The 14,679-nt window shown below is 46.2% G+C and overlaps 1 protein-coding gene across 1 annotated transcript in view; it reads right to left on the minus strand.

The window, feature by feature from the left end:
• Positions 1 to 425: 425 nt before the first annotated feature.
• LOC144698087 (uncharacterized) overlaps positions 426 to 14,679 on the minus strand; it is a 49,668-nt gene continuing 35,414 nt past the window's right edge. Inside the window, 1 exon segment of the mRNA XM_078570009.1 lies at positions 426 to 1,750. Coding sequence (XP_078426135.1) covers positions 916 to 1,750 — 835 coding nt within the window. The 3' untranslated portion in view covers positions 426 to 915.

The raw sequence follows: 14,679 nt of genomic DNA on the forward strand, positions 1-14,679 counted from the left end.
GGCTTCAGGGCGATTTAGACAAGTTGTGTGTGTGGGAAAACACATGGCAGATGCAGTGTAACGTGGATTAAGGTGAAGTTATACGCTTCGGTGTGAATAAACAGAAAGGCAGAGTATTATTTAAATGGTGATATATTAGGAAATGTGGATGTACAAAGGGATCTGGGTGTCCTTGTACACCAGTCAATGAAAGTAAATAGGCAAGGGCAGCGAGTAATTAGGAAAGCAAAGGGTATGTTAGCCTTCATTGCAAGAGAAATGTCTTGTTTCAGGGTGTGTGTGAGAGACATGTCCTTGGCAGAGATAACAGGCCTGTCCTGTGTTTGTCAGCTAGCAAGCTATGGAAGCTTTCTTCATAAGAGAGAGAGTGAGCTATTTCTGTAATGTTCCATAAATTTCTGAAGATCTGATAAGGTTATTAGACAGTGATTACTTACAGTCCGTTACTTGGATTGAACTTGTCTCCATTCCTGTGCCGAGGGGATTTCTGTATCCGGCGGGAGGGGTAACATTTGGGAACTCTCGATTCTCCACCAATTCCCATTCCCCTTCTTCCTGGTGGATAATGGAGGTGTCACTGTGAGTAATGTGCAAGTCAATAAGAATTGGCAGCAAGGATTAATCAGCACTTTCTAATTGGAGATGTTAATCAGTGGAACCTCTCAGATACTGAATTGTAGAGTTCGTACCAAAGATCAATTTAGGATCGAAGTAAAAGTTCAGAATCTTGTTGTAAAGTAATTTCTGTTGAGAGTTCCTGAATTATGGGGAAAGACCAGAGACAGCGGTTCATAAAGGGACACTGCAGCCCCGAGAACACAATCAGCTATAGATCCAGAATATTAAACTCCAGCCCAGTTTCAGGGATTATTAACATCAGCAGAAACAAACCCCAACTGTCAGAATGAACATGGTTCAGTCCTGGATGTGATTAACAGCAGCAATAACAGTAGAATCCAACCCCTGCAGTCGCTTGTGAACTCTCTTGTGTTTCAGCAGCTGGGATGACTGAGTGAATCCCTTCCCACACTCGGAGCAGGTGAACGGCCTCTCTCCAGTGTGAACTCGCTGGTGAGTCACCAGGTTGGAAAACTGAGTAAATCCCTTCCCACAATTGGAGCAGGTGAACGGCTTCTCTCCCGTGTGAAGTCGCTGGTGTCTCAACAGGTTGCAAAAAGACCCAAATCTCTTTCCACAGAAGTTACAACTGAACGGCCTCTGCTCAGTGTGAGTTTGCTGGTGCTGCCGCAGGTCAGAGGACCCAGTGAATCCCTTCCCACATACCGTGCAGGTGAACTGCCTTTCTCCAGAGTGAACCCGCTGGTGTGTCCGCAGTGCAGATGACTGAGTGAATTTCTTCCCACACTCAGGGCAACTGAATGGCCTCTCCCCAGTGTGAATTCGCTGGTGTGCATTGAGGTTGGATGAAGACCTGAATCTCTTTCCACAGGAAGTGCAGCTGAATGGCCTCTCCTCAGTGTGAACTCGCTGGTGCTTCAGCAGGTCAGAGGACCCAGTGAATCCTTTCCCACATACAGGGCAGGAGAACGGTCTCTTTCCCGTGTGAACTGGCTGGTGTCTCAGTAGGCTGGTTAACTGTGTGAATCGCTTCCCACACTCGGAACAGGTGAATGGTCTCTCTCCAGTGTGTAACCGCTGGTGTGTTAGAAGTTGGGATGATTGAGTGAATCCCTTCCCACACTCAGGGCAGGAGAACGGCCTCTCCCCAGTGTGACTGCGTCGGTGGGTTTCCAGATGGGAAGGACAATTGAATCCCTTCCCACAGTCCCCACATTTCCACGGTTTCTCCATGGTGTCGGTGTCCCTGTGTCTCTCCAAGTTGGGCGATCAATTGAAGACTCGTCCACACACAAAGAACATGTGTACAGTTTCTCCCCACTGTGAATGTGTGATTTTTTTTCAGGCTGTGTAACTGCTTAAAGCTCTTTCCACAGTCAGTTCACTGGAACACTCTCACTCGGGTGTGTGTGTGTCTCGGTGCTTTTCCAGTCACACTGATGTTTGAAATCTTTTCCCACAGACAGAATAGACAAATATTTCTCCTTCCACAGTCAAAGACGATGATTTTCAGGTCCTGAATCGAGTGACTTTATCAGATCTTGATGTGATGTTTGGTTTGAGTTTCCCGTCTGAAAATCCTCCCCTTCTAATTCTCTGCAAAAGGAGTTTACAAAAGTCGTCACTGTCAATGCAGGATAGAAATTCAGAACAGACAATTCATGGAACATTTATTCCTCTCTTGTTTCCCCAAAGCTACAAATCCCCGTCCCACACACTCTCTCTCCTCCCTGTGCTGAAATCCAAACAGAGATTTGGACAATTCTTTCTGTATCTTTTTAATAAATTCCTACAACTGGTGATAACAATAACATTCTCTTCAGCCATTACTCGTAACAAAATATTAATCTGAAACGCCCTGACCGACCATACAGAATAGCAGACGTTAACCTTGTGTCCAAAACTTACTGTGTGGAGATTTAATGAGTGATCGTGAAGGTGGTTTCTCCAAACCTCCCAGGGTTTCCTTCCTTCCTTCTCTCCCTCGCTAACTGAGTTAAACCCGGGATCAGTCTCATGGCCCATTCTGGTTCCTGCTTTTCTTCCTGATGAACAGTTAACTCCAATTAAACACTGAAATGACTGAAGACACTTTTAATTGGAAAAAATTCTGAGGGATAGGATTAATCTCCACTTGGAGAGGCAGCGATTAATCAGGGATAGTCAGCATGACTTTTGTCAGGGGGAGATCACGTCCAATAAATTTGATTGAATTTTTCGAGGTGTCTAGTTGTGTCGATGAGGCTAGTGTAGTTGATGTAGTCTACATGGACTTCAGTTAGGCTGTTGACAAGGTCCCACACGGGAAAATGGTCAAGAAGGTAAGAGCCCATGGGATCTAGGGCAATTTGGCAAATTGGATCCAAAATTGGCTCAGTGTCAGGAGGCAGAGGGTGATGGTCGAAGGTTGTTTTTGTGATTTGAAGCCTGTGATATGTGGTATGCTGCAGGGATCGGTGCTGGGACCCTTGCTGTTTGTAGTGTACATTAATGATTTAGACGTGAACATAGGAGTTTACAAATGACACGTAAATTGGTCGTGTCGTAACTAGTGAGGAGGAAAGCCTTAGATTACAGGATGATATAGATGGGCTGATAAGATGGGCAGAGAGGTGGCAAACGGAATTTAATCCTGAGAAGTGTGAGGTGATGCATTTTGGAACAGCAAGGGAATACACAATGAATGGTAGGACCCTAGGAAGTACAAAGGATCAGAGGGACCTTGGTGTACATGTCCATCAATCCCTAATTAGCAGCACAGGTAGATGAGGTGGTTAAGAAGGCAGATGGGATACTTGCCTTTATTAGCCAAGGCATAGAATATCAGAGCAGGGAGGTTATGTTGGAGCTGTATAAAACTCTAGTTAGGCCACAGCTGGAACACTGTGTGCAGTTCTGGTTGCCACACTATAGGAAGGATGTGATTGCACTGGAGAGGGTGCAGAGGAGATTCCCCAGGATGTTGCCTGAGCTGGAGTGTTTCAGCTCTGAAGAGAGACTGTATAGGCTGGGGTTGTTATTCTTAGGGTAGAGAAGGCTGAGGGGAGACCTAATTGAGGTATATAAAGTTATGAGAGGCATAGATCGGGTAGATAGGAAGAAACTTTTACCCTTAGCAGAGGTATCAATAACCAGGGGGCATAGATTTAAGGTAAGGGGCAGGAGGTTTAGAAGAGGTTTGAGGAGGGATTATTTCACCCAGAGGGTGGTTGGAATCTGGAACAAGCTGCCTGAGGGGGTGGTAGAAGCATGAAGCCTCACAACATTTAAGAAGTATTGAGATGAGCAATTGAAACGTCACAGTTTACAGGGTTACAGGCCAAGTGCTGGAAAATGGGATTAGAATAGATTGGTGCTTGGTGGCAGGCACGGACATGATGGGCCAAAGGGCCTGTTTCTGTGCTGTATAACACTATGACCATCTATGACTTTTCCGGTCCCTGCTCCAATCTCCATTTCCCTACATACCAACCCCATCCCTCTCCCTGGGAACAGTCTTGGATTAAGCCAGTCTCTTCACAACTTCGGTGTTACATTTCACCTCAAGGTAAGCTTCTGACCTCAAATCTGTGCCACCACTAAGATCACCTGTTCCAACCTCTGTAACATCACCCGACCTCACCCTGTCTGAGAGCATCTGCTGCTGAAACCCTCATCCCTGCTGTTGCCTCCACCAGACTCAAGCTACAATTCCAACACACTTTTTTTCATTCATTCATGGGAAGTGGGCTTTGCTGGCTGTGCCAGTATTTACTGCCCATCCTGTGTTGCCCTTGACAAGGTGGTGGTGAGCTGCCTTCTTGAACCGCTGCGGTCCATGTGGTGTTTGGATGGCTTCAGGTTTACGGAGGGAAGAATGTGGGAGCTGCACTGCGCGTATCTCCCACATTCTTCCCTCTGTAAACCTGAAGCCACCCAAACGTTTGCTGTCTGTGTCTTCACTCGTAGTGAGTCCCATTCCCCCAACTCCCCTCTGCTTCCTGACCTGCCTTGGCTCCCCGTCAAGAAACAACCTGTTTTTAAAATTCTCATCCTTGTTTTCAAATCCAATGAGGATAGTGCAGTTGATGTAGTCTACATGGACTACATCCCTCCCTATCAATGCAACATGCCCTCAGATATCTGCACTGCTCGAATTTTCTATTTTAATCACTTCACCATTATTGACCATGCCTTCAGTACCCTCATCCCCAAACTCTCAAAATCTCTCCCTTTGTCTACTGCACCTTCCTCCTTTAAGACACTTGAATATTGCTAAAAAAAGGAGACATTCTGTCACAGCTTTTAATCTTGTCCTCATCAGGACAAATGCAAGAACATCAAATTTCAAAGATTATCAGTCGGGCTCGTAATGTGACTCATTTACACTTGCGAGAAGCTACATATACTCACGCACAGTGAACTGTCCTCTACAGGCAGAAGGAACATGACCAGGGCCAGTGGCACAATGGATAATGCGTCTGCCTATGGATCCGAAGATTGTAGACTTGACTACTACCTGGCTTGAGGATGCTTTAAGGCGAGGGGATGGCGTTGTGGTATTTTCACTAGACATGTATTCTAGAGACCCAGGGTAATGCTCTGGAAACCCAGGTTCCAATCGCACCATGGCAGATGGCAGTGATGACCATGAAACCATTACCAATTATTATAAAAACCCATCTGGTTCACTCATGTCCTTTCAGGAAGGAAACCTGCCGTCCTTATCTGTCTGGTCTACATGTGACTCCAGACTCACAGCAATGTGGTTGACTCTTAAATGCCCTCTGCAGCTTGTCTCTCTTTTCAGTAATAATCAAGTTCTGTTGAAACAAGCGACTATTTAACACTGCTTCAAACTCCTTGGCGAAGCTTCTGCCCGAATATCTCCTTATGCCTCTGGGTGTCAAACTTTGTTTTATAATTTCCCTGTGAAGCTCACTGGGATGATGTATGATGTTAATAGAAGTTGTTGTTGTTTCTGACTGTTACCCTGATCTCCTGTTTTACAACAACCCATTGATTTCACACCAAACTCTATCTCTGATTTATTGTCCTTCCTGCGGGTCATTCATCCGGGCCTGCAGCCTCTGTAAAGATGGCGCCCACGCATGCTCCCTGTTGCACATTGCCCCCTATAAAGATGGTGACCGCACATGCGCTCTGCTGCTCCTTGCCCCCTATAAAGTTGGCGGCCGTTAACTCGGGCCTACTTCCGGAAAGTAGACCTCAGCTTCGTCCAGCTAAACGCGGGAACGATGGCTACTTATTGAGGGCTTAGGGCCGACACCGTGAGTTTATGAAGTCTCCCAACCCACCCGCCAGCCCCATCCATGTTCACGGTTTTACTTTCGGCTATAAATTCGCACTCGGTCTTTCTAAACCCACATTTTAACTCCGCTCGCGCGAGCTCTCTTACCGCCTGTTCCAATGGACTGCGCATGCTCCATCTCAGAATGACTGACGGCAGCTCCAGACTGAGGAAGAGGAGGGCGGGCCTGGAGTGCCGAGCGGGTGCCGCTGGTCCTCCAACCAATCGGAGTGAATGAGAGGGCGGAGCCGGCTGGGAGTGGAGCATGCGCGGTACCAGGCTGAAGGCGGTCAGCTTGAAAGTCCAGCGGGTGAGAAAGGGCCGAGTGCAGGAGAGGACTGGAGCCGGAGGGTGGACTGGGAGGATTCACAAACACCCGGTGTAGGACTCCAAACCCGGATTACAAACTCCCGGAGCCCAGTTTACACCGAGTGTTTGGAAACTCCTTTTACAGGGGGTTAGAAGGGGAGGATTTACACACAGCAAACTCCAACCCAGAGAAATGTTTGTCTCTTAATTTCTCTCCTGGACTGACAGGGATGGATTTTTAAATAATATTTTTACAGGATTTTCAATGGGAGGATTTGCAGACGGGAAATTCAAACCAAACGTCACATTAACATCTGACAGAGTCACTGGATTCGTCAGAACCTGAATCTTATCGGACTTTGACTGTGGAAGGAAAAAGGTTTGTCTGTTCTGTTTGTCAGAAAAGGTTTCAGGTATCGAAGTGACTGGAAAAGCACCGAGATATTCAAAATCCAGGTTAGACCGCACCTGAACCACTGTAATAAAAATAAAATGCTGGAAATACTCAGCAGGTCAGGCAGTATCGGTGGAGAGAAACAGAGTTAGCATTTCAGGTCAACATGACCATTGATCAGAACAGGAATACTGTATTCAATTCTGAGCAGCACACCTTAGGAAGGATAGACTCTATTGGACTTAGTGGGAGTGCAGCGCAGATTTACCTGAACTTGGACTCCAAAACATGGACTCCAAAATTTAAATTATGAGGAGACAGTAAACAAATGAGTCCGAGTAATTAGAGCACAGAAAGAAGCCATTCAGCTCATTGAGTCCAGCAAGCTCTCTAGAGCAATCCAGTCTGTCCCATTCCCCTCCTGTATCCCCAAGGCCCTGCAAGTTTATTTCCCTCGACATCCAATCTCCATTTTAAATCAGAGTTCATGTCTGCTTCAATCTGCCTCCTTGGTAGTGAGTTCTGGGTTATTATGACTCGGTGTGTAAAAAGTTCTTCCCTGCATTTGTCCTGTCTCTATAGTCCATAACCTTCAATCTAATCCTTGTACTATCAGCTAATGGTAGGACAGGCTCGAGGGGCAAAATGGCCAACTCCTCAAATCATAGAAACTTACAGCACACAAGGAGGCCATTCAACCCTTTGTGCTTGTGCTGTCTCTTTGAAAGAGCAGTTGTGTTTAGTCCCACACACCCACTTTCTATTGTTAACCCTGTGAGTTCCTCAATCTCAAATCCCTGTAAACTCCCTTTTAAAATTCCTGATAGAATCAGGTTCCAGCACCTTTCCAGATCGGATGTTCCAGATCCTGACAACTCTCTGTTGGTGCAGAAACTGCTGAACTCAATGTTGAGTCCGAAAGGTTGTAAAGTGCCGAATTGAAAGATGAGCTGCTGTTCCTCGAGCTCCCATTGAGCTTCATTGGAACAGTGCAAGAGGCCAAGGACAGAGAGGTCAGAGTGGGAGTGGGGCAGAGAATTAAAATGACAAGTGACCGGAAGCTCAGGGTCAAGCTCACAGACTGAACGGAGGTTGTTCCATAAAGTGATCACCCAATCTGTGTTTGGTCTTCCCAGATGTAGAGCCAATCACATCGTGAGCAGCGAATACAGTAACTAAACTGCAAGAAGTACAAATAAATCACTGTTTGGTTTCATTTTTCAAAACCTTGAGAACAGGCAGAAGAACGATACTTAATTTGAAGAATAAAGGTTACAAAGTAAAGCAAGTGAATTATCAGAACATTAAATTCTATCCCAGTTACAGGGATTATTAATATCAGCAGAAACAAACCCCAACTTTCAGAATGAACATGGTTCAGCCCTGAATGTGATTAACAGCAGCAATAACAGCAGAATCCAACCCCTGCTGTCACTTGTGAACTCGCTGGTTTCTCAGCAGTTGGATGATCAGTTAAATCCCTTCTCACACATGGAGCAGGTGAATGGCCTCTCCCCAGTGTGAACTCGCTGGTGTGTGTCCTGGAGATGATGGTTTTCCCATGCACCAGCTGCCCTTGTATTCAGGGTGCTGTGGGCTGTGAGTTGGGTTGATTCTGTCAACATTCTGGTTGTGTTGCAGATTTACATCGTCCATTTGCCATGCCCCATCTTTCTCTCCGACCACGCAGACCAGAGTCTTGTGTGGGCCCAGACCGGGTGGCAGGTTCCCTTCCCTGAAGGACATTAGTGAACCAGTTGGGTTTTTATAACAATCTGGCAGTTTTCTGTCACTTTTTACTCGTGCCGGCCCCACAAATTCCCAGATTCATTCAGCTCAATTTCACAACTTGCCTTTATGTTTTTGTGGTTCTCTTTCACTCCCTTTGGTCTGTTTTCAATCAATTTCACGGGGTATTAAAAGGGGAGGATTTGCAGTCGGGAAACTGAAGCCAAACATCACATCAGGATCTGAGAGCCGGTCAATATATCATAACCTGAATGTCATCGGATTTTGAATGTGGAAGGAAAAAGCACCGTTCACAATGTGGAGAAACCGTGTTGTGTGTGTGGACCAGGCTTCAGCCAATCATCTGGCCTGTCAAAACATAAATGCAGTAATAATTGAGAGAATCCATGGAAATGGGGGAAGGGGTCCTGTTACCAGCCTGATTTGGAAACTCCTTGGCGCAGTCACACTTTGGAGAGACCATTCACCTGCTCCGAGTGTGGAAAGCGTTTCTCTCATTTATCCAACCTGCTGAGACACCAGTGGGTTCACACAGGGGAGAGACCTTCTAAATGTCCAGACTGTTGGAAGCGCTTCAGTTCTGGTGCCTAACTGCCTTTTTTATATTATTCATTCATGGGATATGGGTGTCACTGGCTGGGCCAGCATTTATTGCCCATAATGGCAGATTTCCTTCCCTAAAGGGCATTAGTGAACCAGATGGACTTTTTTTTACAACAAGAAACAACAGTTACATCAGATATTTAATTCCAGATTTTAATTGAATTTAAATTTCACCATCTGCAATGGTGGAATTCGAATTCACTTCCCCAAAGCATCTGTTCTGCTGAAGGGTCATGAGGACTCGAAACGTCAACTGTACTCTTCTCCGCCGATGCTGCCAGACCTGCTGAGTTTTTCCAGGTAATTCTGTTTTTGTTTCCCCAAAGCGTTCCCCTGAGTTTCCGAAATACAAACCTAGTGACAATACCACTATGCTCTCGACCTCACCGAGAGTCATAGCCCTCTGTTTGAGAACCCCTGCTGTAAATTCGGGCCAAGGTTTTTGTTTGGAGTCTCCTCTCCGCAAATACTCTCCCTTCAATATCCTGCAAATGGAGTTTACAGAATTATTCACTGTCAGCACAGGATAGAAATTCAGAACAGATAATTCTCGTTGCTATGGAATATTTTTTTCCTCTATTGTTCCCCCAAAGCTGTGAATCTCCACCCAACACGCTCTCCATCTTCACTCTGCTGAAATCCAAACCCATCGCACCATCTCCACCATTTCCTTCCTCCACTCCCATTTTTCTCCCTCCCTCTACCCTGGCTGGGTTCAGTTCTCCAGCTCCTGTGATTCTTATTCAGGTCCTCAGACTGACCCCAGCTGCCGTCCGGTGGGACACAGGAGGGGACTTCCTGTTGGATCTTATTCAGACCGTAAAGCCACTCGACCAGTTCCTGACCCTGTGGTGGGCGGTCAGGGAGTGGCTTCCCCACAGTGTCTGAATCTCAGTGAGATTAACAAATTGGGCTGGAGAAAGACTCAGTTTGAGCGGTGAAACTGCTGGAGGAATGGAGAGCTGGGGATCACGATGAAAGCAACAAAGTTTTAAAAACAATAGCGCCCAAAATGGGGCTCAAAAAGATTAAAGGACACATGCTCTACCAACTAAGCAGGTCAGGTATTTAGAAATGCAATACCCATATCGCTTACCACAGTGAGATAACTGTCTGACTGCAATGGGAGGGAAAGGAATTGACCAACAGAAGCCCAAGGGCCCAATGCTTTCCACTCAATCGTCAGTAACATCATTCACAGCTTCTGCTTCTTAGCTGCAGCTCCTTCCAAGCATTTTGATCCATTTTCCTCAGGATCTTTTCCTGGGTTTAATATTTACCTGCTTTGTGACCTCATTTTGATATCGGATTCACTTCAACATCCAACACAATTTGAATTGCAAACCTGACAGACAAACAATGTAAAACAAGTAACTCGGTAACACAAATCCCATGGTGCTCATTTTCAGATTCACAACAGTCAGTTTTTCAATAAAATGGGGGAATTTTACAGTGAAAAGATTTAGAAAGTTGGTGTTTCTTCATTTGTGACTTACTCACACGGGTATCCTGTAAATGCGGCTCGGAGGTTGAGTGACTGGGATATAATCTACCTGTGTTTTCCTGAGCCTGTGCTCAGTGTATTGGGTGGTTTGGCCCGGGTTGGAGTGTCTTGTGTCCCAGGGATGGGCAGTAACCCGCTGATTGAAGCTGCAGTTGCCGCTTTCTGCTGGCAGCGGGTGATTGGAGAGTGTGGGGCCGGAATATTGCTGCTTTTCTGCTTTTCCTTGTCTCACTCACCGTGGAGCTGAGGAAGAGAGAATAATTGATGGGCTTGTTTAAATCTAATAATTTCATGGGTTTCTAATGGGTTAGATGAAGGTGCATAGTAGTTCCAAATCTATTCATATTATATTTGACAGAAAAGTTAATTTTTAAAAAGTGTTCAAGTGGGAACTCACTGGATAACTGCAGAGCTGGGGATATTTTCTTGCATCTCAAATACCCCTTGACAACAGAACTATGTGACAATGAATGCTGATGGGGGGGAAAACAGTGAAACGTACATCCCTACATGGTTTCGAACCATCAACCTTTCAGTCAATAGGCAAATGTGCTGGCCAATTGTTCCACATAAAGTGAGACAAGTTCCAACTGTAAGGTATCCCAACCAGGGTGTGAGTAAGTCAAATCTTCAAACTGACACTACCCAAATGTCAATCATTCTGTTAGATTTAATCTTCCAAAATAATCTTTGGGACATTCATTGTGGATACATGGAAACACTCTGATCTCACCCAATGCAGACACACCCATGTCACTGGGAGCCAGCTCTCCTACAACCGGTGCCATCTCCCTTCGAGCCTTTCAGCATCTTGTCTGTTTCCAAATATTCTGATTGCCCCGAAGCCAATATTAGGTTTGAATTCCTGATGTGCAGTAACGAGAATCCTTTCAATGTCTCAGATCAGTTATTATCACTGAGAACATCAGAGTCAGTGTTCCAGCGTCTTAAAGAAGGGAAAGGTGCCTTGACTGTCTCTGGTCAGTCGGACAGTTCACCCTTCATTCTCCTCGGATTCCATTCCTCAAAGGGAATTTTCTTTTTCATCTTGAGTTCCCTGACCACATCTGGCAGCATCCTTGGATTGAGAGGCATAATTAACAGTTCAGATGCAGTGCAGTTCTCATGAAAGGTTACAGACCTGAAATGAAAACTGTTCCTCTCTCCACAGAAGCTACCAGACCTGCTGAGAATTCCAGCATTTTCAGTTTTTCTTTCAAATAGCCAGCATCTGCAGTATTTTGCTTTTCTTTAACTGATTAGTGCTAAGAATGTGGAACCCATTACTAGAAGGTGTTGAGATCCATGTCTGAGCTGAAACTGTACAGGTAAACTCACACTGTTAACAGATCATTCACTAGCTGGAAATGGAAAGGGATTCCCTCTATCATCCCATTTACAGACACAGCAACACAGTCTCGCCGGTGCAAGCCCATTCAGATACTTCATGTGAGCAAAGGGGTTTATCTAGTTTTCCCACCTCTTAACAAGAGGGAAAAACATACTTGACCTCATCCTCACAAACCTGCCGGCCACAGATGCATCTGTCCACGTCAGTATCAGTGGGAGTGGCCACCGCACAGTCATTATGGAGATGAAGTCCTGCCTTCAGGACCCTCCATCGTGTTGTGTGGCACTACCACTGTACTAAACGGGATAGATTTCGAACAGATCTAGCAAATCAAGGCTGGACCTCTATGAGGCGTTGTGGGCCATCAGCAGCAGCAGAATTGTACTCGAACACAATCTGTAACCTCATGGTCCTGTATATCCCCCACTCGGCCATTAACATCAAGCCAGGGGACCAACCCTGGTACAATGAAAAGTGCCGGAGGGGATGCCAGGAGCAGAATCAGGCACACCTAAAAATGAGGTGTCAACCTGGTGAAGCTATAACACAGGATTACTTGTGCTCCAAACAGCATAAGTAGCAAGTGATAGATAGCAAAGCAATCCCACAACCAACGGATCAGATCTAAGCTCTGCAGTCCTGCCAAATCCAGTCGTAAATTGTGCTGGATAATTAAACAACTCACTGGAGGAGGAAGATCCACAAATATCCCCATCCTCAATGATGGAGGAGCCCAGCACATCAGTGCAAAAGATAAGGCTGAAGCATCTGCTACAATCTTCAGCCAGAAGTGCTGAGTGGATGATCTATCTCGGCCTCCTCCGGAGGACCCCAGCATCACAGATGCCAGTCTTCATCCAATTTGATTCACTCTACGTGATAGCAAGAAATGGCTGAAGGCACTGGTTACTGCAAAGGCTATGGGGCCTGACAATATTCCGGCAATAGTACTGAAGACTTGTGCTCCAGAAATTGCTGCACCCCTAGCCAAGCTGTTTCAGTACAGCTACAACACTGGCATCTACCCGGCTATGTGGAAAATTTCCCAGGTATGTCCTGTACACAAAAAGCAGGACAAATCCAACCTGGCTAATTACTGCCCCATCTGTCTACTCTTCATCATCAGTAATGTAATGGAAGGGGTCATCAGCAGTTCTATCAAGCGGCACTTGCTTAGCAATAGCCTGCTCACTGACGCCCAGTATGGATTCCAACAGGGCCACTCAGCTCCTGACTTCATTACAGCCTTGGATCAAACATGGACAAAAGAGCTGCACCCCCGAGATGAGGTGAGAGTGACTGCCCTTGACATCAAGGCCGCATTTGAGAGTCTGGCATTAAGGAGCCCTAGCAAAACTGGAGTCAATGGGAATCAGTGGAAAACTCTCTGCTGGTTAGAGTCATAACTAGCACGAAGGAAGGTGGTTGTGGTTGTTGGAGGTCAGTCATCTCAGCTCCAGGACATCACGAAGGGAGTCCCTCGGGGTAGTGTCCTCGGCCCAACCATCTTTAACTGCTTCATCAATGACCTTCCTTCCATCATATGGTCAGAAGTGGGGATGTTCACTGATGATGCACCATCACGACTCCTCAGATACTGCAGCAGTCCGTGGCCAAATGCAGCAAGACTTGGACAATATCCTGGCTTGGGCTGACAGGTGGCAAGTAACATACGTGCTACACAAGTGTCAGGCAATGGCCAACTCCAACAAGAGAGAATCCATCCAACGGCCCTTGATGTTCAATGGCATTACCATCACTGATCCTCCATTGTCAACATCCTGGGGTTACCTTTGACCAGAAACTGAACTGGACTAGCCATATAAATACTGTGGCTACAAGAGCAGGTCAGGGGCTAGGAATTGTGCGACGAGAAACGAATCTCCTCACTGCCCAAAGCCTGTCCACCATCTACAAGGCACAAGTCAGAAGTGTGATGGAATGATCGCCACTTGCCTGGATGAGTGCAGCTCCCACAACACTCAAGAAGCTTGACACTGTCCGGGACAAAGCAGCCCTCTTGATTGGCACCACATCCACAAACATTCACTCCCTCCACCATCGACGCATATTAGCAGCAGTGTGTACCATCTACAAGATGCACTGCAGGAATTCACCAAGGTGCCTTCAACAGCACCTTCCAAACCCACAACCACTACCATCTAGAAGGACAAGGGCAGCAGATAGATGGGAACACCAACACCTGGAAGTTCTCCTCCAAGTCATTCACCATCCTAACTTGGAAATTTATTGCTGTTCCTTCACTGTCGCTGGGTTCAAATCCTGGAACTCCCTTCCTAACAGCACTGTGGGTATACCTACACCACATGGACTGCAGCAGTTCAAGAAGGCAGCTCACCACCACCTTCTCAGGGGCAACCAGGGAAGGGCAATAAATGGTGGCCATGCCCTTGAAGCCCAAATCTCATGAATGAATAAAAAAAACTCCAACTTTAAAAGTTCAAAGGATTTAATCCACAACCAGAGCGCTGCCACTGCAAGACACGGTTTAAATGTGCCATGTATGGGAGGAAAAGAATCACAACCTCACCCCATCTGCTGAGACTCCATTGAGTTCAGATCTAACTGTAGGGGTTTGTTCTGCTGTTCATTACATCCTGGAGAAAATTATGTTGCATGCCAGAGCACTTCAGTCGCTGGATGAATTGATTCAATTGAACAATTTTAAATCATGACTGTAAGGTATCCATCGTGTTCTGATTATACGACAGAGTTGATTCCACATTTTCAACTTTCAATGGCGGAGGGCTCACCCAGCATTCTCTGCGGGACAGAATGTGCCCTATCCACACAGCAGCACCCCGCACATGCGCGTTGCGATGTGTTTCATGAGCATGCGCAGTGCTGGTCTGTGTCCGAGGCTGCTCAGAGCGGGTGAG

Source organism: Cetorhinus maximus, chromosome 23 (genome assembly GCF_964194155.1).
Source record: "Cetorhinus maximus chromosome 23, sCetMax3.hap1.1, whole genome shotgun sequence".
NCBI classification, from domain to species: Eukaryota; Metazoa; Chordata; class Chondrichthyes; order Lamniformes; family Cetorhinidae; genus Cetorhinus; species Cetorhinus maximus.